Source organism: Motacilla alba, chromosome 1 (assembly GCF_015832195.1).
Source record: "Motacilla alba alba isolate MOTALB_02 chromosome 1, Motacilla_alba_V1.0_pri, whole genome shotgun sequence".
NCBI lineage: Eukaryota > Metazoa > Chordata > Aves > Passeriformes > Motacillidae > Motacilla > Motacilla alba.
Window position 1 is genome coordinate 52,666,522 of NC_052016.1, and position 23,488 is coordinate 52,690,009.

Genomic DNA, 23,488 nt, shown 5'->3' on the forward strand with positions numbered 1-23,488 from the left:
TGGGAATGGCCCCAGGTTCAAAACCCTAGTGAGGGGAGGGAAGGAGCGGAGTGGGACCCTTCGGATAAGCACAGCCAGCCTCTATGGCTCGGCGGCGGGGAACGGAGCGGGAGAGGCGAGCCCGCGCCCCACGGTCGGAGCGCTGGCGCCCGCAGGGACCGAGCGCACGGCCGGGACGGCCAGCGCACCCTGCCCGCGGCCGGCGGGGCGCAGCCGGCTCGGCGGCACCGAGAACTTCTGCAAGTTGCTGCTGTCAAAGAGCGGCGCGGGGAGCGACAGCGCAACCCTTGGGCACGGGTAACGAGCCGGTCGGTGGGCAGCGATCCGGGTTCCTCAAACCTGATGGATCAAAGTGGGAAGAACCCCAAGCATGGCCAGGAGGAAGATTGGCAGTTTATAGGGTCAACCGGCTGCGGGCGGCTCTGATGGATGGGCGGCGCACCCACTCGGCTAGCCCAGCACCAGAGCCCGCCCTCTGGGAAAGCCAATGCCGGGGCAGGGAGGCGGATCTCCCTAAGCTCCCTTGGCCCGGTTCCTCCTCCCCTTCGCCAGCAGCTGCGCTTCGCCCGGGACTGGACCGAGTTAGAGTTGAGGCGCCGGAGGAGTAGCGCAGAGTGCGTGCGTCCCCCGCGGGGGGGTTCGTGCCCGCAGGCGGTGGGGAGCCGGGTAAGGCGGGGGCGCGGGGCGCTGTGCCTCACTAGGGCGGGCTGGCGGGGGGCTGGCGGCGCTCAGCTGCCCCCAGGGCGGGGATGGGAGAGCAGCCGCCGTGCCTCCCAGCTACCCGGCCGAAGTACCCCGCGGTGTCGCTGCCGCGCCGCCACCTCTGGCGGCAGGGGTGCGGGCGGCACCGGGGGCAGTCCCGCGCATAACCATAGCGCCACGGCGGGGGGCGGTGGGGAAAAATGGGGGGGCGCCCGGGGGCAGCCCTGAAGGGGGGGGCAGGGGTATTTGGGGGAAGGGCCGGGTCTGCTCTAGCGCCTCCTATTTTAACTCTCTCTCTGCCTTCCCCGCCGGGCCCTCGGCTGTTGTTCTGCCCCGGTGCCTCCCCCACCCACCGCCCTCGCAGCCCCCCCGCGGGTACCTCCCTCCCCTTCTCTCCCCTCCCCTGCCCGGCGCTCCGCGGCTCCCCTCCCGTATTGTTCGGCTGGGTCCCTCTAATGGCGGACAGGAGGCGGTAGTGCTGCGGGCCGACTGCAGGGGGGCAAACCCGAGACCAGGGGCAACTGCCGCGCCAGCGGGCGGGGGGCGCGGGCGCTCGCCCGGTGCCGGGGCCGAGCCGCTGAGGGCCCCGCGGCCCCTCCGGGCGCCGCTACAGGGCTGATAGGGCAAGTTCGCAGGTAACACTCGCTGTTCCCCGCCGTGGGTGCCGCCGCTGCCCCTGTCCCCCACACTCGCGGTGAAAGCTCCCGGTGTGGCAGCGCCCGGGGAGGGCTCCTTGTCCCTCCTTCCTTTAGCGGGGGACAAGCTGCGTGGGTGTGCCGTGAGGTGTACCCCGCCGCCCCCGGCGAGAGCAGTGGATTTATTTGTTTGTTTGTTTGTTTATTTATTTATTTGAAAGATTGGGATTAAGGGGAAGTGGTGAGTGATGCAGGCAGTACCTGCCCTGGCCAGGCGATGGAAGCGCTCCTTGGGGGCGCTGCCTGATCCTCGCTGCCCCGTGTTAACCCCGTGTCTTTCCCTTAGGCTCCAGCCCAGTTTGGTGCAGCCTTGGCAGCGACCAACAAGGAGAGGGAGCTCCATTGTGAGTGCTATTTGTGTATCTGTTTCTGCCTTGGCTAGACCTGCTTCCAGCGGGCTTCAGCCATTTCCCCCGCCCCTTATTCTCCGGGGGCAGGGGTGGAATGAGGTCCCTTCAGGGCTGGGTGGGGAAATTCCCGGGTTCAGTAGCTGCTGCCCTGGGGCGAAGCCCCAGTAATGGCTGTGAGGCGGCTCCTCCTCGCGGAGTGGGCGCTGCTGCTGCAGACATCGCTCCTGCAATACCAACTCCGGCAGGCAGACGACGGGCTGCTGCCGCTGCTCACGTTACCCGGCTCGGGAGGGAGGAGGAGGAGGGCATATTTCGGGTGCCCTCTAGAGTTCTGGAGCGTGTATGAAAATCCGTGACAAGACACCTTCAGCCATCTTGAATTTTCTTTCCCCCTCCCCGCCCCATTACTCGAATCACGTGTCCCGCGTATCATTTCGAAGCTAAGAAGGGGCATGGGAGGTTTAAAATCACCCAGCAGTTTGCGATGGAGAAGCGTGCTCCATCGTCTCTTTGTGCATTCAGGCTGGTTCTCTACATCGCAGATCTGTATAGGTGGTTTGTTGGGTTCCTTGGCTGGGCTTCTGAGCCATCCACTTTGTCCCTTCCCCAGGAAGCTGGAGGACACTGGGGAAACTCACAGGTTCCCAATAGCGAGCATTTTTGGTGTTTTGTGTGTATGGGATTTTGAGAGCAGATTTTGATCTCTGTTGGGTGTTAGGTTGGCTAAGGAGAGGCTTCTTGCCAATCCCTGTGGGTACGGCTGGGACGTAACTTGACTCTAGCTTCTGCCCTTGTTAATATCGTGGCTGGTTTTTGGCTGCGTGGGGGATTCCACAATCGCCAAGTAGCGCAGCGAAGGAGCGAGCGAGGCTGCGAGCGCCCGGGAGCGGCTCGGGCGCTGCCGCGGTGGGCCCGGGCGCGGTGCGCGGGCTGCGCCGCCAGAGGCGCCGGCGGGCAGCGCGGCGGCTCCGCTGGGAACGTGCAGCCCGAGAACAAAACAAAAAGGCAGCGCCTCTCTTGCCTTCTGGCTCTCTCGCTTGGGCCCTGCACGGATTCAGGTGTTGCGGTCTTCCCCACCACTCGTATCTTGAATTTTTTACCCCCTTCTGTTTCTGTCCCTTGCTGTTTTACGTGGCAGATTTTCCAGGTTTGCAGAGCTTGCAACTTTCTTTGTCACTTTTTTGGTGGCTATACAAAGAATGAGTGGTTCACTGCAAAACCTCACTGCTTAGGATGAGGCCATCAGATCTGTATTTATTCTGGGCATCTAAAATTACGGACCACATCCAAGACTTGTAAGAGTTTACACGGCATATTATCTTTAATAAAGTCGTCTGTTCCAACCCTACACTTGTGACAGCAGTTTAAAATTTTTAATAGTAATTTTTTAGCTCTTACCATATCTTGGATGCAAGGCTACCATCTAATTTTACTTCTGATTGATTCATTATGCATTCCAGTCTAACAGCTGTTCTGTTTTTTCTGATGATCCTTCATGTCAAAAAAAGTTACTTCTAGGAGCAATCAAGGCAAATGATGCTTTGGAAGGAGGGGGACTTTTGTGTGCTGGAGCTGTTTCGACAAAAATTATTGCAGCTTTGTGTGGCTGCTTATGAAAAGATGAGAGTACTGCCAAGAACAGCCATATAGCTAAGATTCAGTAAGCCTTTGTAAGACTTAGTAAATGTCTTGCACAAAAGCATCCTGGTAGGTGGCACATTGTCCTCTTCCAGCTGTGAGGATGGTGGTACAGCCTTCTTCTGGCATGTGATAGGACCATGCTGTTCTGGGAGGGAATGCATTTGGTGCTTAAGTGCTGCAAGGTCATCTCTAGGAACCAAACTCATCAGCCACGTTAAACTAAGTAACTTGTTTTAATAGAAGTCTCTCTTAATTAGAGCAATAAATTCACTTTGTTATCTACTAAATTGGCTTTATATTGTTGTTATTAATCCTCTTTGACTTCAAATATATGATTGCATTCTACTGTTGCTTACCCTGTAATAACATGCTAAGAGGGATTTGCATCAGCAAGAATGTCAAAGTAGCAGTGAAAAAATGAAGGCAGGTTTCCCTGTCTTTTGTAGAGCTTGTTCAAGTATGTACAGAGGGATGTGGTACAGAGCTGGTACAATGTCTTTGAGATTTTTGCTGGGGTTGATTGGTTTGGGTTTTGGTTTTTTTGGTCCTGCAGAATCATGAATTGTCTTGTGGTGTTTGAGAAGTTTTCATTTTGGTTTTGAGGACTAAGTACAGAATTACTGGAGTTCTGTCACATTGTTTGAATTTGCACTCAATTGATGTACCCTCCAACAAAAGCAGTATGGGGATTCTGTTAAGAACTTGTATCAAGAGTTGTTGCTAATGGAAAATTCACTGTTCATGGAGAACTGTTTATTTTTCCATCACAATTAACAATGAACTCAACCAATTTGTGGAAATGGATTGGAATTTGAAGTTCACAAGAGTTGAAAATACTACTCAGGTGTCCAGTGTGAGAAGTTTGAGGTACTACTTGCCTCATGAGGGCCTTAAAATCCCCCTATTTTGCAGTGGAGTTTTGTGTCCATTGAAACTGTGTTCAACTCCAGAGCTGAAAGTGTTTTCTTTTCAACTTCTTCTTTACTTTGTTTCAGTGTTTTAATCTTGATAGTTGAATGCTTTTGTGGCTAACTGGGTTGCTTGCCTACACATTAAAGTTCAGACGAAGCTTAGCTTGTATTCCATATTTATAGCTTGCCCTATGTGCTGCTGGCAGATATGGCTGGCAGTACATGCCAACTTGATGTATGAATGATTTACTCAATTTAGATGCTACTATTTACATTCTTCATTTTGTACCAAGATTTGCAAGTTTGTCAGATAGCATTTTGTACTTCTAAGAGAAATTTTTGGTAGAAGGAAGAAGTTTGAGACTTCAGGAATGCAATTGCATGTTATGGCCTCTTCAGTTAGGACTTTCACTATATTGATTTTTATATCATAGTTTTCCAGCTGCACAGTGAATTATCCCAGCCCCTCCTGTTTGTTGCCCATGCTCTGTGTATTGGTGTAAATGCACTTCATTGGGACTATTCATCCTGCAATCTGTTTAGGGAGGGAAGTGCTGATTCATGTGTGACTGTTCTCAGGTGTTTCTGTGATTTCTAATGCACTGACAAGCTTTGCGTCTCTGCTGTCATGTGAATCCCCATCCCTTACCACCTGCTCAGATGGTTAAGCAGCATTCATTGCTGCTGTGGTTGGCTCAATCGAATACAATCCAGTGTGTGCCCGTTGGCCCTAGAAGGCCGATGGCATCCTGGCCTGGATCAGCCAGGGTGTGGCCAGCAGGAGCAGGGCAGTGACCGTCCCCCTGTACTCAGCACTGCTGAGGCCACACCTGCAATCCTGTGCTCAGTTCTGGGCCCCTCAGTGCAAGAGAGACATTGAGGGGCTGGAGCGTGTCCAGAGAAGGGCAACGGAGCTGGGGAAGGGTCTGGAGCACAAGTGCTGTGAGGAGCAGCTGGGGGTGTTCAGCCTGGAGAAAAGGAGGCTCAGGGGGGCCTCATCACTCTCTGCAGCTGCCTGAAGGGAGGGTGTAGCCAGATGGGAGTCGGCCTCTTCTCCCTGGTTGCAAGTGACAGGATAAGATGGCCTGAAGTTGCACCAGGAGAGGTTTAGATTGGATGTTTGAGAATTTTTTTCCACTGGAAGAGTTGTCAAGCATAGAAACATGCTGCCCAAGAAAGTGGTGGAGTTGCCATCCCTGAAAGTAATAAAAAGATGTGTAAGCGTGAAACGTAGGGACATCATTTAGTGGTGAACATGGTGATTCCAGTGTAATGGTTGGACTTGATCTTAAGTTTGTTTTCCAACCTAAATGATTCTATGATTTTAATGCCACTTATTTATACTTAAATGATTTTGACAGTTGAAAACTTTTCTTTTCCATGAACTTCCAGAAGTTACAAATTTTATATGTATTCTGTGGAACTCAGTGCCACTAGAGTTCAATAAGACACACGCACACAAAGAGTTTGATTATATGTGTGTATGTATGAGAACATCAACAGTTGTAGTAGATGAGATCAGTGTCTGTCCTTTATGGACAGGGTCCACTGAGGGTTTCTTGTCCCTTCACCTGGACTATCTCTTGGACTAGACATGTCAATGATGAAGGTTGTTTTCTTGCTCCAGTTTGCTATCAGAAGAAAATTATTTCAATCGATGGTTATAATACAGATTTTATTAGTCCAGCATAGGTAAAATCTATGTTAATTGTTGATTGATTCTTTATTTTTTTGTTCTAGTGACAAGATTGTCACCAACATATTTTCTGAAATTGCTCTTGATTCAGAGGGCATTTGTACTTCGTAAGTTTGTCGTCATGCTTAAATGCTTAATTTTTGTCCATGTTTCCTAAATTTTTTGGGATTAGCTTTACCATAACTTCTTTCTCTGCCCCTTTCTCACCGTCAGTTATTAAGAGAATAATCTTGTAGGGATAGCAGGGACTCATCACAGAAGTGGGGTGCAGAAATAAGTGTTCAGTGATCTTAGCAGAGTAGCTGCAATACTGGTTTGAAACACTCAGGCATTGTCAGTGCTCTAGCCAGCCATACTGAGTGTCAGTAGCATAAGAGGATTTTGGTTGGGTTTGTTTGGGTTTTTTAAGTTTGTCTGAGATGAGACTACTTAATGGTGTTTGCTGTTGTGCAAAACTATGTGTTTGGGTCTCTAAAAAATATAGCATGTAATATGTTACTCCTTTATTTAAAAAGTTTATGAACTTTATTGTACAGCTTCTTTAACCCTTACCAGACTATCAGAATCCTTCAGTTAGCATCACCGTAGCTTCCAAAGGCTGTAATAGTGACATTTGTGTACCTAGTGCTGTACAGAAGTCTGTTCAGGCATAGTCCCTGCTCATCAGTTTTACCCCCAACACATGTTAAGCAGGATGTCATCTCAGTTCCACCTTTCCCCCATGGAACAGTTTGTACAGTAGCCATGTATGCTTTGGCACCTGCTGCCACTTGGGCACTGATGGGGACAACAGCTGTTTAGATATTTGAACCAGAGCTACTGATGTAACTTCTGCTGGGCCAGACCATTAGGAGAGATGAGTGGCCTTATGGAAGAGTTTGTGTTGTGTTTGTGTTGGTTTCTGCATTTAGTTTCCTCTAATCTTCTGCTGTGAAAGATGGTATTGAAGAAGATAGGAAATAATGCACATAGAATTGTATGGGTTATGCCAAATTTTACTAATTGAGGGCTGCTTACAACTCACAGTCAGTCCAAGAAACATGGACATTTTTGTTTTCCCCCTGCAGGCTTTTGTTGAAAGTGTACTGGCATCTTACCTTTCTTTAGGCTCTTCTGTGCAATGCAACCATACTGAACATTAAAAAAAGTTAATTCGAGTTAACTCGTAATGCAGCTGTGCTCTTTTTTTCTTTTGCTTTTTGTTTTCCTCTCTCCTTGAAAGTAGCCTTGGTGGAAACCTTACTTGTTTTTGGAGTTCCTTTTCCTTAGATCTGTGTAAGATCTTTCCATCTTGGTATTTGTTCCTAGTACTACATCAGATTTCTCTGAAAGTCATTTTGTTCATCTCATTCATAAACTCAGCTGTCATGCCTGTATGGGTGACCTTCAAGTCTCTTTCTCTTCCAGACTTGCTGCCCTCCAAACTAGCTAAATGTCTGCATGTGCTTTTGACTTCTCTTTGTGGATGTCTGACCTTTAGCTGAGGCTACTATTGCAAAGGAAAACTCTCTGTGCTGTTGCTTGTAGAAGCAGTGTCATGAGATCTTTGGTTCAAGCCCATAATCTGGCCCTGGTTTTAGACATAGCACACACTCTTCTAACAAAGACACTAGATTTTTCCCACATATTAAGTGGTGTCTTAACTGTTAATCAGCAATTAGGTGTTTGTTATTTAGTTGTGTTAAAAAAATCACACGAGTACAAGACCATGCCTTTGATCTTTGTACTGTGTGGTAACAATTTTTCTTAACAGATGTAATAAGAATGATCCTGCTCTGTTGATATGGACTCAGAATCCTATACCAGAATGCTTTCCTGGACTTCTCTTCTGACCAGTCTTTTTGCCTTTTGCATTTTATGGTGGTAAAACCAACAGGTTTTACTTACAATCTCATTAACAACAAAAAAAGGGATAGTACCCTTCACAGTTAAATCCCAACATTAGAGTAAAGGTAAGTGCTGTTTAGGAAGTGACATCATGAGCAGTTAAACAATTTCATTCATTCTCCTGTGATGCTCCTCATGCTTAGAGAAGTTCTGTGTGTGCACCCTTACAAGCAAGCCACTTGCAACCTGTTAATGCAAAACAACCTGACTTTAGGAAATAAAGCCTGCTGAAAACAAACCCCAACCACCACCTTTCCTGTCACCCTGGGGCTCAAACACACCATCCTTAGAACGAGAACTAATTGTAACCATTGTTTATGGTGGTGCTGTTTCCTTGTATTCTCATTTTTGTCTCTCTCCATCTGTTGCCCCTTATGTTTAGATTGTTTGCTCTTTGAACAGTTTTACTCTGTTTGCACAATGGCTAGCATGATGTGGTCTACAGCTTTGGCTCCTGGGAGTCTGTGATAACAGTTGTGATCTATGGGTGTGGTATTGGTGTCTTTTTCTTCTTTTTTTTTGGTGTGTGTATGGAAGAGGGAAGAAGAACTAGTGTTCTGTTATACCTGAGATAATGGCATCAATTTGTTTGAGCAACAACTGATTGTTAATATACCAATCTATAAATGTTTATGAATTCTTATTAAGCTGGCAGAATTTACCAGACATCTTTTGAGTTAATAACTAGTGTTTGTACATGTGCATATTTGGGATTTTGTTTATTATAATAATTAGTAGTAATAGCAGTAGTTTTTCTTGTAAAGGTGGTTATGTTTTTTGAAAAAAAGTTAATTCAGGAAATGATGTTTTGTTCTGGTAGGTGATGCCTCATTAAGGAAGCCAAGTAGTATCTAGAGAGGACAGGTAAGAAGTCCTTTGTAATCCATGTAATAAAAAAAGAAATCACAATTTAGAAATGAAGGAAATTGGAGAGCTTAATAAAGGTGATTTGTTTTTTACCAGAAGCAAAAGTTGGATATTTGCCATCATCACTGTGTTTGGCCATTGTTATGCATACTTCTATCCAAAGAATTAACAAATAGAAATACTGAGATGGTCTGACTAATACTGTGTACAGCAGTGGTCTGAACTAAATTCAGATTTTTTTAGTAATTTAAAAGAACCATAACACAAGAAGATAGACAAGAATTGTTTGGAGAAGATACACAAGAATTACTTGAGAAGGAGTGGAAAACATGCTTTCTATTAACAGACTTTGAAACTCAGTCTACTCCTCAAATAAAAGAGAATAGATTACAATGTGCCTTAATACTGATCTAGGAAAGACGGTGCACCGAAGAATGTTAGGTAATTGAGTGTGCTTCCTTCATCTCTGTTTCCATCTCCAGTGTTAAAGGCTGAATTTCTGAGTGTCAGTTATTGCCTAAGCAGTACAAAATCAAACAGGGAACATTGTGTAGCCTTTCAGCAGGTACAAGAACTAGAAGGTGGAATGGCTTATTGAGGCATCACTTTGTTCTTTTTAGACAAAAGTTTATAGAGGATTTGAAAAGCTCCCTGCTAGCAAAGTTAATAGTTTGTGGAGTTTTTATTTTTTGGAGGTTTTTTTGGGTTTTTTTTAAGGCTCAGACTATACTTCTAGTTGCATATGTGGATCCAAAAGTCGAAATACTGGCTTAAAACAAATACTACTATGTGTATTTCTCATGGGTTTAAATTTAATGTAAATGTCCTTGGTTGTATGACCATTTAAACCAAAGTAACTTAGGTTTGTCATTGTCCTTTCCTGTTTGTACCAATATCAGCCTTTTCTGGCTTTTGTGGTTGTTTTATGTTTTAGATTCTAGGAGTCAGTTTAGGTCCATGAATCATCACAATGAAATTTGGGGGTGAGCAGCTGTGTAGGTGTAGAGTATTTGCTCTTGTTGTTTTGGGTTTTTTTTTTTTTGTGTTTCCACTTTCTAGCATCTTAGCTCCCATGATGGACTGGCTGTTAGAATCCTTAAACAGCTAGGGAGAAAGGGGAAAGGAGTAGGAATTTAAAACCACAATAGTCCTTCCTGTCCAGGACTGGATGTGGTTTGTAGTTGTGGAACCATGGCCTTAACGAATACCGTATGCATCTTATTTAAAAATAAGACTACCTTTTACACTTTAAAACAGTTGGATAACCTGGAGTCTTGATTGCATAATGTGACTTGCAGCCAGCCAGCCAGTGCAGCTGTGAAAACCTATCATACTTGCCTTGCTGACCAGATCTATTCTTGCCTTGGATTCCGTTTCCCATCAACCTTACCTCATATAGAACCTGAACTATTTTGTGGCTGGTTTTTGTTTGATTTTCTCCCACTTCTTTTTGTATCTCATTTTGTTTGTGGTGATAGGTTTTTCTTTCCATTGTTACACTGTAGCTTCATTGTCTGTTTACTTGGTCTTAGTCTACATGGGCTTCCCTCCTGCATATAACATAATATTAACTTTTTTAAATTCAGTTTTCTTTGTTCTGAATTAGTTGATACATTGAATACTAATCGCTGCAAGTAAATTGTGTTGAAGAAGCAGCTTGTCCATACCAGACCCAAAATACTAGGTTGTTAGCCAATACTTGATTATTTCTCAGGGATGGAAAATCTGGTTGAGGCTATTAGCTGATGTTAGTTGTGCTAAAGGCAAAGAAAATGGTCTGTCTGCAAACTTGTTAGTTTACAGACTTTGGCATGACAGTTTTTCCTCTTTCTAAGCATATACAAAATTAAAGTATTTTAGAAGCACAGAGCTACTTGTTCATGGGTTATACATATGTGAGTGTAGACTGAATGCTAGTTAAAAATAAAAATTAAAAAATCCCAACAAATTAAGAAGAAGCACTAATGAAGAATAGTGTTAAAAGCTCATGAAGTTACTTAAAAAGTGTCTTCATTTCCAGAATGTTTGGGAATAGTACAATCTGGGCACTAATAGGATAGAAGACAGCTTTGGCTAGTCCTGGTGAACAGCAAGTTAAACACCAATAGTGCACTCTAGCAGGATGAATGTAAACAGCATACTGGACTGAAATAAGCGAAGTGGTAGCCAGCAGTTTAAAGAAAGTCATTGTTCTGCACTGTCTTATGCTGGGAGAACCCATCTACAGTGTTTAGTCTGGTTTTGGTTAGACTCTGTCCTAATGAAGATATGGATATTCTGGAGTAAGACCAGTGTAAGACCAGGGGGATTGAACACATAACAAAGAAGGAAAAGCTGAAAAAGAGGGGTGTGTTCAGTGTAAAGAGAAGGCTGAAGGGACAGGTTACTGCTGTCTTCAACTAATTAGTGGGAAAATAGAGAGAAGAAAAGCCAAGTTCTTCTCTGAGCTGCCTTTTGGTAGAATGGCAGGTAATAGGCATAAGTAGCAACAGGGTTAACAATTGTGCGTAGCTAAGATAATCAAACATTGGAAGATTCTTGCTCTTGAGATTTTTGTTCTTTCCAGTCTCTAGTTGCTTGTTCACATTTGGTTGGTTTATAAATGATTGGCTGTACATGCAATTTTTTGAAAATTGAGAAATTTGAAAGATTGTGTGCTATTTGTGTATACCAGTTGTTTGGTTTTTTTTAATGCTAGCAAAAGCTAGGGACTTCATAGATTTGAATTCTCATTTAATCTTCATTGCTCCATGTGGAGCAAGAGTAAGGCATGTTTTTGAAATGTGTGCTGTGACCCACTGACACCAATGGCCTGTGTTCTATTGCCCAGGCTTGACATCTAAATAAGTTTACTGTTCCCAGGTCTGTTTCTGATCAAGTTATTCCATATTTGTTTTTCCTATTAAGTGTTGCATTTTTTAAAGTTAGGATCCATCAAATGACAACTTGACTCTTTTCATGTGGTATTAATGCCACTTTCTGTTTATTTTTCAGGATTTTACATGTCCTTTTCCTGTTTTCATATCTCTGGCATAGAGTTTCTTTACTGTTACTGTATTCCCTTTCCACTTAGCCATCTTTCAAGTCTCTTGCTGGGGTCTAGTGTTGCCTATTTTCTGGAAATAGATACACATTTGGATATAAGTAATAGATAAGCATTTATTTTGGGTCCTTTGTTTTTTTGTCTTGTTTTACCTTTCTAACCATTTATAATGAATGACATCCTTCAGCAGCATCTTGCTGCTTATGTAGTAGATAAAATTTACTGTCTACCACAGCACACATAATGGCTTTTAAGGCTAGAAATGGTGCTGTGTTATGCTGATCAATGTGTTTCCAAGATTAAACAGCCATGAAATACATAGAAAGTGTGCGGATAAGGAGGAGACACATGTCAGTGTGGCTGCCCTAAAACAGTGTTGGTCAACTGTATGATTTTGATCTGCCATGAATTCCTATGCCAAGTGCTGCTCATTCTTTGATGAGTAGTCTTGGGAATTACTGGTTCTTGTTTTGGGTACCCCTTCATAGAATTAAGTTTGAGGTTGACTCTGTATTTTAATTCTGTGCATGCAAGGAAGCATTTCTTAGCATTCATTGAGTAGGAAGACTCATGGAAGAAGCTGTGTTAAGCAAAATTATTCAAATATTCCTGGAATCATCAGTTGGAAAACAGATGTGAGCATTCACATGCAGCAGTGGTGGCTGCAGTTCAGTTGCGATGCTCAGAAGATATCAAAGTTTACATGCTTTTGGTAAGCTTTAGCTGTGTGTAAATAGTCTTGTCAATAAAACTAAAATTTACTGACTTCCTTCAAAATATTTCACTAAGTAGATCTTGCCTTTTTGCTGTTCGTAGTTACTGTTTCTGCTGGATTACAGGTGTTTTAGGTCTTGCTTTTTTGTTGAATTCTCTGAAATCTGCATGACAAACACAGTTTGAGTCCTACATCATGACTTTTAGTAAACTAATTTCTTCAATCCGTACAAAAATCAGAGGAAAGACTTAAATTTGAAGCAGCTCCAAACCTACTGGAAAATAAATTCTGAAGTAGTGTCTCAAAACTGAAGTAATGAGATATACCAGGCTTTTGTAATGATGGTACTCAGATGAACAGGTAAATTAGATTTGTGAATCTAAACTTAGTATCCTGTTCCTGAAAGCTTTTACCCATGTTCTGAAACACCAGCAATATAAATACATTGATGGGTTTGTGTTAAATATCCTTAACACTCTTTCATGAGCTTGTATAGTAATTTAAGACCCTTGTTTTACATTGGTGTTGTGAATACTTGCACTTGAGGTTAGCCCAAAATATGCAAGTATTCCTGCTGAACTCATTACCATGATTTATGTGTGAAACTGGCAGATGAAATAGTTGAGTCATTGTGGCATTAATGTAATGTGTGAGGCTTGCTTAAAGCCTCGCTTGCATCAGATATGCAACTCAGTGTGGCCAGTGGATATAGATGTTGTAAAACTCAGTCTGACCTGTTTTAATATTCAGCCTGTGTTGTCAGTGGGCACATGCATGTTGGATTGTTTTATGGAGTAGTTGCTGTTGGGGTAGAGCATTTCCGTCTGTGGCCATCAGCTTGTCATGACTGTCCTGTCTGCTGTAATGATTTCTGTGCTGAAGTTCAGAGCTGTGGCACAAACCTTGATATGTTCAGGCACAGCTGTAGTGTTCTTGCACAGAAATTTTTCATTTGGGGAACTGATCTGGCTGGAAAGGATTCCAGCAGGGAGCTCTCTTTTCTGTGGCTGCACAAACAGCTGTGCCACATGATAGCGTAGCAATGAGACTGTGGACCTGGTAACTAGGCAGAGCTTCAGAAGTGTTAAAACTTTTGTTAGAGGTGTAAAAGTTAACAGTAAATCAGAGCTACCATGTATCCAAGGCATATCTGAACCTAAAAAGCTAATGCTGATGGCTGAATACCCCTCAGGAAGGATATAAGGAGGGGAAAAAAACCCAAAAACCAAAACAGCATATTGTTGTATTCACATAGGTAGGAGTCTCTCCATACACTGTCTACATAATTTACTATGCCCAAATTGAGACTGTAGTAGTAGCATGCAGATTTAGCTTAAAGCTGGCTTAAATTACAACCCTTTAAAAATTCTGAGCTAGTTGTGTTTTTCTAGCACTTTTCACTCCTTATATGTGGGTATAGTTGGGTTACTAGTTTGCTGCAATTGCAGTGAAAAAGTGCTACTTTTAGGTGACTTTAATTGGAGTGGTTTTCTTTGTTTTTGGGGTGAACTGTGGCATACATTCAGCCAGCCACTGGGTTGATGGTTCATACCTCAAGAAAGCTGTGGTACATGGGTTGCATCTGGCTGTGTAGGGAATGAGTGTTCCAGAGTTGTTAGCAAGACATTAAGCTAGAGAGCTTCTTGATAGCTGCTTTGCAGAAAGTCTTTACTGAGCTTGTGATCATCAGATACGAGGAAAGTCAAGCGATAAGTGATTTTCTGTAATAAGGAGAGGAACTTTAGAAAGTAGCTGAATTAGGAAATTAATTGATATTATAGTCAAATAAATGTCAGGGTCAGGAGGTGACCATTAGAACTGGATAGCCTCACAGAACCCTGGGGCATGTTCATTAAGTCTCTAACCTTATACCCAAATGTTGACACCCTTCTCTCAGCTGAAGTCAGCTTCAGAGCCATAGCCTGAAATTTAGATTTTTTGGGTAAATGGGTAGAGTTTCCGTGAGGCTAGTGATGTTTCTTTTGTATGTAAGAAGATTGTTATTATGTTATTACTCTCCTATGTTAGGGTAATTGCTGTACTAGGCAGATAGATAGGGTAACTTGTTTGCAACAGGAGTAGAAGCTTTTCTGTTGAAGCCTGATTTTTCTGCAGATGTATTCTGGTTTTTCAGCTGGCTAGCAAGAATTTTGTAGCGTTTCCTTTGAACCACTGTGTTTTAAGTCATCAACACATTCATGTTTGCCCAATCCCTGTTTGAACTAGTTGCATTTCTAACCTCTGTAGCCTTCTAGAGCAGTGACTCCCCCAATTAATAAAATGTTTTCATGCACAACAGATTATTAAAGCGTCTTAATTATTTTATTTGGCACCTTTTTGTTCTTGCAAAACACTGGGCAACTCTTATCCGTATTTTTTTTATTCTTTCAGATTTAGGATCTTCCTTGAGTTGTTTTTGTTTCAAAGAACTGTTTTCCATGAGTATAAATTGTTCATGTAGCTCATCTGTTTTTCCCTTTCTCTGAAAAAGGAGTGATCTGAACATCTGATGATAAGCAAGATGCTGGTGAAGTATGGTTTTTTTGTAGTAACAAATATGCTTTGTTTGATTTGATTCTTTTTTTTTCCTATTTGGTGGTTGATGACTGAGTAGCTTTGATTTGAAAGAGTGAGAAGGTTGCAACTGGGTTCTCAAATTATGTGTATTCTTGAGAAGGTTGCAACTGGGTTCTCAAATTATGTGTATTCTTTCCCCCCTGTTCATTACCTTGCATTTATCACTAGTGATTTTTCCTGTCACGCTGCTTTACAATCAGTTTGTGTTTTCAGCTGCTTGAATAAGTTTATATGATTAGGAAGCACTCGTTTTGGGAGTCACTATCTCTTTGGCTGACTTATATATGTTGAGCTATGTAATTTTATTTTGGAACCCCTGTGGTAACTTGTCTTTATTGTGGTAACAACGAACAACACATCATTTTTTCTCTTTAGATAATTACAAATCCCCCAGATAGCATCTTCTCAAAATCTTTATTATAGATAATTTCCACAGCAGTTTCCACAAAGTACAGTGTTTGAATGCCTTCTGGAAGACTTTAGTGGGATATACCAGTTTAATCAGGGTTGGTCAAAAAGTATGTGAACCCTTCAATAGATTTTGGCAGTAGTCCTGTGAGACATTACCTTTTCATTGTAAAATTCGTGTTACTCCCCATCCCTATGTTTTTTTCAGCTCAGTATTTATTCAGCTGAATAAATTTTCTATCAATAAAGTTTCTATAAATTTATTTAGTGATAGAGATAGGACTGTAGTCTGAGTAATTGTTCTTGCCTTCTGCTTAAGTAATTGGTTGCAGATACTGAAATAAAAAATTGCTGACTGCCTTTAGAAATCTTAAGTGGCTTCCAAATGACCCTAGTGATATGTTCTAAAATCCTCTTGTGTTAGCACTTTGATGCAACATTTTTCCTCTGACCTGACCTGTAGAAAGAGAGCTTAGATGTGATCTTCCCTTATCTTTTCCTTACTGAACATCAGTGCAAAGAATTCATTGTGTGTTTTCTGGTTCAGACTTCATGGATACTCTTGTACTTCAGGAAAATCTTACTGATTGTAAAATTGACAAGAATTAGGATTTTAGACAAACTGTTGCTCTGACATAGGTCAGTAGCCTGTTTCTAACCAAAAGGTGTATGAAATGTGTATAAAACATCCCCCCAGTACAATTCCAGCACTTTTGTAGGTCAGAGACTTCCTGATAGTAGTCTCTGTTGAGTTTTTGGAGTCTTTTGGGGCTGGTTGTATGCATAATACAGTGAGTTTTTAAAATGGCCTTCATGCATTCAAGTTTTTTGTTCTAGCTGCTCCATTTATTTTCCTCCCACCGAGGTGGTTCTTTCTGAAGCCAGATGTTGAAGTAATGAGGTTTTTTTTGTATTTTTATCTTTTTTATTCCCCTGGGAATTTAAATATGCTTTTCCGGAGTGCTGTCTGGATAATTACACCTTGAACTATGTTGTGTGGCTCAGAGTTAGACTAAGATTTGCTTTTTCTTCAGAGAGTTCTCGAGGTGGTTGAAGTTGCCTGTGTTGTAAAAATTTTTCCTATCATTCGGTGGTGGGCTTATTTTACTTTTTCCCACCCTAGTTTGCACAACAGTAGTTAAAAGTAGTTAAAACAGTAGTTAAACAGTTAAGAAGTTACGGTGAGTAATTATCTCACCATAGTGAGATAATGGGAATGAGAGTGCTTTGCAGTCTCATGCTCATTGTCTCACCTATGGTGTCACTGTTGAGTGGAAGTGATTGGTAGTACACTGTTAATGGGCTGTTTCTTCTGCTTGGGATGTGGAATTCAAAAGTAGCCCTGTACCTCTTGAGGTAAATAATTTAGTTATGATACCGTGCTTTCCTAGCAGAAAGTAGTATTCTTTTGCTGAGACAAATAATTCCCTTTCTTTTTGTTCCAGTATTTGTGGCTTAGGATACTGTCTCCTAAATTTTGTTATCTGTTCACGTTTGAAGATGTCTCAGTTATTCATTATTTCCAAAGTAGTCTTTGAAGTTTTCTTTTTTGTTTTTAGACTTATAGCATTGGTAAGGAAGCATCTGTACATGCAGGTTCTACTTTGGATGTCTGTTTCCAATGCCCTGTTTTGGTGGAACTGCAGTTTTAGCCAGATTTCAGGGACTCATTTTGGTTTTTGTGTTTTTGCTCCAAGTGTACATAACTGTGACTTTGATCTTCTGTCACCTTCCTTCCACATGTTATTAATGGCACTTGGTAAAGGCATTTAAATTCCAGTTTCTGCTTTTGTTAAAGCAGAGTTGATTTTTTTTTTTTTTGAGGTACTCATATACCTCACCTAGGTTTCTGCAATTCATGATAACTTTAACTCTCTTGTCATTCATCAGTGGTGTTGACCCTACAAGTATTAATTAACTGTCTTAAGAGCTGTAGTAGTTGTCATCATTCTAAAGAAGTGCCTACATTTTTTTCTCTTATTTCTTCCAGAAATTAAACCTAGAACGAAGCAATGGGATCATTATTTACTTCAGCGTGAAGACTTTTAATAGGTGAGTGATGTAGCTTAAATTAAGAGGGACACACAAGGCCTGGTTCAGGAAGAGCTGTTGAATATTGGTAGTGGTTTTGTTTCTGTCCAAATGTGATTTTGGTGTCTATGTGCCACCACAAAGCCTTGAGCTTGTTCTTCAGCAGTATCGAACGTGCATTTTCTGCAAACTAGGTCTCACTGTTTTGTGGGTTTTTTGTTGTTGTTGGATGGTTGGGATTTTTTGTTTGAGGTGTTTGTTTGTTGGGTTTTTAAATAATTGTTTGGTTTTGTTGTTGTTGAGTTGGGGGTTTGTTTTGTTAGTTGGTTGGGGTTTTTTCTTTTTCAGTTTAGTTTTTTCCCCCCAAATCTCAGCAATCTGTCCAGTGATCAGCCTAATCAATCTCATGGGTTTCTAATAATTGTATTTCTATTGTAAAGCATTTTTGCTGTTGCTTGTTTTGAGGTGTGAGTTTTTTCCTGGTTTTCCATTATAAACATATTTTTTCGCTAAGTCACTTTTTTGGGTAGTTTTTTCATTTAGAAGTACTGGCTGTGACATTGCCTATGTGGTTTTTGTTTTTCCTTGCTGTTCCTACTTTTAGAAAACAAGCTATCTCATTTTGCACATTTTATGGGTAATTTTGTTGGTGAGAGGTAGGAGCTATTTGCTCGGAGATACATGCAGATTTTGCTTATGACTTTGCACTAGTAGTTAAACACAAATTTTTATTTTTTTAATACTTAACAGTACAACTCATTAAAACCTAAGAGCTTTGTGGAGAAAGTAAATAGATTTAGGCAAAAAGGATACATGTTTTGAGTCTTAACTTTGCTACGTGTTATGTGCATGTACTGTAATACAGCTCATGCCTGTCTTTCTACTAAGGATTTGTGAAAATAGGAATCACAAAGGTTTTGAGTCAGGCCTGGGGTGTAGTCTTGGCGTAGTCTCATTTTTTCCCTGCTCACATCTGTTCAAGTATATTTGAAACTTTATTAAAAGCTGTATGTGCTTGTGATGCTTTTGTCCTTGCAGAAAAAGAAAATATAGAATAAACCTGTGAAAGTTTAAAAATTAAATTAATTCTTTTCAGCAAAATCTGAGATGCAGAAAAATCTAATTTTAAGTTATTCAGCCCTAGAGGAAAAAGTAAAAGTGAAGGAGAATATTGGATTAAATTAACCTTCAGTGTAACTGACTGGTTTCCAGGGAGGTACATGCCAACTTCATTGATAATATAATTTTTTTGTAAGAAACCTTCATTCATTCCAGTTCAATGTTCCCTTTGTTGTGGTTCAAATGCTATTACATAATGGCATTTGTCTGTAAGGCTAACATAGGAAGGAATTAAAAGGTGGTCGCCTGCCTCTCCTCCAGGATTAATCTGGTTCACAGCTTTACTGTTTGGTCCTTGTCCTGCCCTCCCTGATCCTGTTCAGTTAATGGTCAGCAGGGCTTGAATAGTGTAAATGTGTAGAAGAATATTTGAGCTTTATTCCTCTGAGCATTTTTACTGTCGGGGGTTTTAAGGGCTGTCCTCAAACAGTAGATAACTACACAACTTGATGCTCTCTCTTTTAAAAATGCTGCCAAGTCTGGAAATTCTAATGACTGTTATAAAACCTGAAGAATAAATAGATGCTTGAACTTTGAACGTTTTCAGTCTCTTGTGAGTGATCACACGTGTTAATGCAGGCTATGGATGCCTGAATCTGTGCTAAGTATCACTGCAGTGCATAAATACAAGTTGAAAAATATTAGCAATGTAAGGTTCATATTGCATTGTAGGCCTGATTTTATGTCCTGTAGTTTTCCTTTTATATTTTAATTTTAGCATAGTGTATTCTGCTACAGACAGCAAGGAGGGGGTGACACAATAAAAATGAAGGAAATGTAGCTGCTAAGATTTTTTTTCTGAATTGCTTAGTTTACTTGAATCATTTATTTCCTTGGTATTCTATTACAGATATTCTTCTAAATTCTAATGTTTGATTACTCAGTTGCAGTTATGTATGTCTGTCTCTTACCAAACATGGCATATTTTTCTCCTCTATAAAGCCTTCTGGAAGTGTAATGTGACAGAGTAGAAGATCTCAGACAGTACTCTGGCTGCTTTATTCAGGGATTGAATAATCACATCTGGGATTGAATAGACTCACATTGTCTCTTACTGTAGGATCATAGTGCTGAAAGTCAGGTTTGAACTCAAACTGTAAATTTAGAAGAAAGTTGGTGCCAACATAGCTGGCAGATGATGCTTGGAATGAGGAAATAGTTTTGGGTAGCTAATGTTTGTTTTAACCCTATTTCAGACCACAGTACTTTTGTGAAAGGCAGCAAGTTGGTACAAGAACAGTTTCCTCACAGAAAAGAAAATAAAAGTGCTTGGAGCAACTTATTAAGGTAAACAGATTGCAGTGGATTTCTTGATGGGTAAGTATAGATGAGCAGGATATTTCTACTTCTTGTATTTACCTTCCTGTATAAAGGTTTTATAAAAAAGCACAGATAGCTGCTTCTTACCTTCCACACAAACTCAGTGATGCCACAGATCAGTGTTTACTCCAAGACATACCCAAATTATAATTATGTCTGTATTTTTATTGTAGTCTTATATCAAGATCAGTTTAACTTACTGATCTTTAGTACAGATGTCTTTTAGAGCCATCTTGGGTCTTTTAATTTTGATTATATCCAGGTTGACTTTTGTATTTTTTAATTCATGGTCGAATTGACATTTATGAAGAACAGATTCCCCAAACTGAACAATTACTAAAAGCAAACAGATCTCCCCAGGCAAAGTAGCTGTTGGGAAGTAGCCTGAATAAACACTGCTTGCTCTTAAAAGAAATAAGACAAAGTCACTGGAATTTGCAGGAGCGTGAGGTAATAAGTCAGGACTTCAAATGAGCTGCCAGTCTGTAGTGGCTACAAATGAGAGGTTGCTGTCCACTTTCTGCTGCTCAATAATGTCTCTATTCCTGTCATGTGAAAGGGTTTCCTATATATCTCTTCCTTACTTCTTTGTTCCCGTCATCTTGTGGCTACCTGAGGAGCTTTGGCAGTGTGGGGTTGGGGGAAAATCAGTTGAATTTTAAAGTTGTTAACATTCCTAATAGGGCCAAAATTTAATAGGAATTCACTCTTTCTTTCTGTGTGCCTAGCTCCTGATCGTGCTTTGCAGTCTAGCAAATGCAGTGTTAAAAGATAATTGCTTACATATGTGGGGTGGGAAAGGGACTGAGAGATCAGGATCATTTTAGAAATAGCACTGAAAATTCTGTTTCCTGTGTGTAAATGTGTTGATAAAACATTGTGATGTGTAGAGATTGCATATTTTTTGCTAGTATGGGATTAGAAAAGTAAATAGACGTTAAGACATTCAAAAAAGAGCATAGACAAACTTAATTTTCCTTCATATTACCTCAGGAAGAAAATAAAATCTGGAACCATTAATTCAGTAGTTATTTTTAAGAACTGTTACTGGAAAGTAGTATCTTACTCTGAAGTTGGATGTGTTCTTTTCTTGCTTTATGTTTTTCTTCAAACAGCAGATCTGGAATGGACACGAGTCCTCTGGGAGGATTAGACTTGTCTGAAAGTACTCCTAGTCTGCTAGGGAATACCACCATGGCAGCAGGTCTTGCAAATGTAGGAAATTCGTTTGGAGGGCCACCAAGTTCTTTAGTTTCTAGACCTAATAAATTCCAAAACTCACCTATAGAAGATGATGATGATGTAGTTTTTATTGAACCTATACAACCTCCGCAAAATTCTACGTCACTGGTAGCAGACCAAAGGAACGCTGCATTTACATCATCTAAAAATGAAGAACTTAAAGGAAATGATTGCAAAATGCTTCCTTCTCCAAAAGACTTAAATTCTCGAAAGGGGAGTATAAGTGAAACTATTATTATTGATGATGAAGAAGACATTGAAACAAATCAAGGACAAGAGAAGAATGCTTCCAGTTTTAATGAACGAAGACTTCCAGAATGTAAAAGTAGAACCAACGAAATGGAATTCTCACCTTCCAGTTTTTCAAGAAGTAAGGTAAATTCAGGAATAGGTAATAGTGGTATAACCACAGAACCAGACTCAGAAATTCAGATTGCTAATGTTACTACATTAGAAAGAGGTGCTATGAGATCTGTCAGTGTTGGTCATTTAGAAAATGATGGTGACGGGCGTGACATGAACTTAATGATTACACACGTAACGTCACTTCAGAATGCCAGCTTGGGAGATGTATCTAACGGACTGCAGTCAGATAATTTTGGTGTTAATTTGCAAACATACACCCCATCTTTGACTTCACAGACCAAGACTGGTGTAGGACCTTTCAATCCTGGTAGAATGAATGTGGCTGGAGATGTATTTCAAAATGGAGAGTCTGTGACTCATCATAATCCTGGTAAGTTGCAATTTTGAATTTTTCCTTAAAGGCTGAAAATAAGTCATGAAATAAATTGATTATAAAAGTTTTAATTTAAATATTTTTGGCAGTGGCTCTGCTTAGTGTTTTAGCTTAATGTGTATGAAGGATCTTTGTTCCGTTCATGCCCATCACTACCTTACCTGTGACTAGAATAAAATATGCTCAGTGGCATAATACATTAGGAAACATGTCTTCACCAAAAGGATTATTAAGTATTGGATCAGGCTGCCCAAGAAAGTGATCTCCAACCCTGGAGATATTTAAAAGAGGTTTAAGTGTGGTGCTCAGGGACACGGTTTAGTGGGAGTGCTGGGTTGATGGTTGGATTTGATGATCTAAGGCATCTTCTCCAACCTAAATGATTCTGTGATTATGTATGTGGTTTGGAAGATTTCTTCTGGATCGGTGTTAGTTTATTTTCCTTGAGTAGGTACCTCTTCTCTATATGAAGCAGTAGGTGCATAACAGAGACACTTCTGTCCTACACATGAATTTAGAGTCTGATGTCCCCAGTAGGCATTGGAGTGCCTATGATAGAATGGTTTGGATTGGAAAGGACATTTTAAGATCACCTCATTCAACCACACTGCTGTGGCAGGGACATCTTTCACTGGATGAGGTTGCTCAAAGCCCCATCCAACCTGACCTGTAACACTCACGGATAGGGCATCCATAACTTCTCTGGGTAACCTGTTCCTGTGTCTTGCCACCTTTATTGTGGAAGAATTCTGTCTCATGACCAACATTAATCTACCCTCTTTCAACTTAAAGGTACTGCCTCTTGTCCTGTTACAACAGATTTGTTAACAAATCTCAGTGCATCGTTTTCTCTAACACATTTTATATGTTGAAAGACTGCAGTATGGTCTCCCCAGCCTTCCTTAGATAGAGCAACTCTTTGCTTTTCTTCACAGGAGTGGTGTTCAAGCCTTCTGTCACTTCTTGTAACCCTCTTCTGTGCTTGCTTTAACAGGCCCATTTCTGTCTTGTACAGGGGGCCTCAGAGCTAGATGCAGTGTTTTGCAGGTGGGCTCTCAGCAGAGCAGAGGAACAGAATCACCACAGACCAGGATACAAGTGACTTTTTGGTCTGTAAGCACAGGTTGCTGGCTCATGTACAATTTTCCACCTAGCGGTCCCCCACAGTCCTTCTTCACAGGGCTGCCCTCAATCCATTCAGCCCCTAGTTTGTATTGATATTGAAGATTGCCCTGACTGACCTTGCACTTGGCCTTGTTGAGCTCTGAGTTTTCCATGGGCTCATTCATCCAGGCTGTTAAGATCCCTCTGGATGGCATACTGTCCCCTCTGGCTTATCAATTGCACCACCCAGCTTGGTGTTCCCAGTAAACTTGCTGAGAGTCTGCTTAATCTCACTCTGTGTTGTTGAAAAAAACCGTAAATAATATCAGTCCCAGTACAGACCCTTGAGGGACACCGCTTGTTACTGATTTCCACTTGGACATTGAGCCATGAACTGTAATTCTTGGGGTGCACTCATCCAGCCAATTCCATCCATCAGAT

General features: G+C 41.5%; 1 protein-coding gene across 10 annotated transcripts in view; it reads left to right on the forward strand.

Annotated features, from left to right (window-relative positions):
- The first annotated feature begins 508 nt into the window (after positions 1–508).
- Positions 509–23,488, forward strand: part of ZMYM2 (zinc finger MYM-type containing 2) — an 85,968-nt gene continuing 62,988 nt past the window's right edge. For 3 of the 10 annotated variants that reach the window (XM_038159673.1, XM_038160169.1, XM_038160424.1), the window contains exons 1-4: positions 509–666; positions 17,483–17,544; positions 19,839–19,959; positions 21,078–21,940. In XM_038159673.1, coding sequence (XP_038015601.1) covers positions 21,088–21,940 — 853 coding nt within the window. In that variant the 5' untranslated portion in view covers positions 509–666; positions 17,483–17,544; positions 19,839–19,959; positions 21,078–21,087. Of the gene's footprint in view, positions 667–1,683; positions 1,742–5,229; positions 6,103–17,482; positions 17,545–19,838; positions 19,960–21,077; positions 21,941–23,488 lie in introns of those variants that run through there. The other 7 variants (XM_038160247.1, XM_038160334.1, XM_038159767.1 and 4 more) reach the window with 7 other exon arrangements.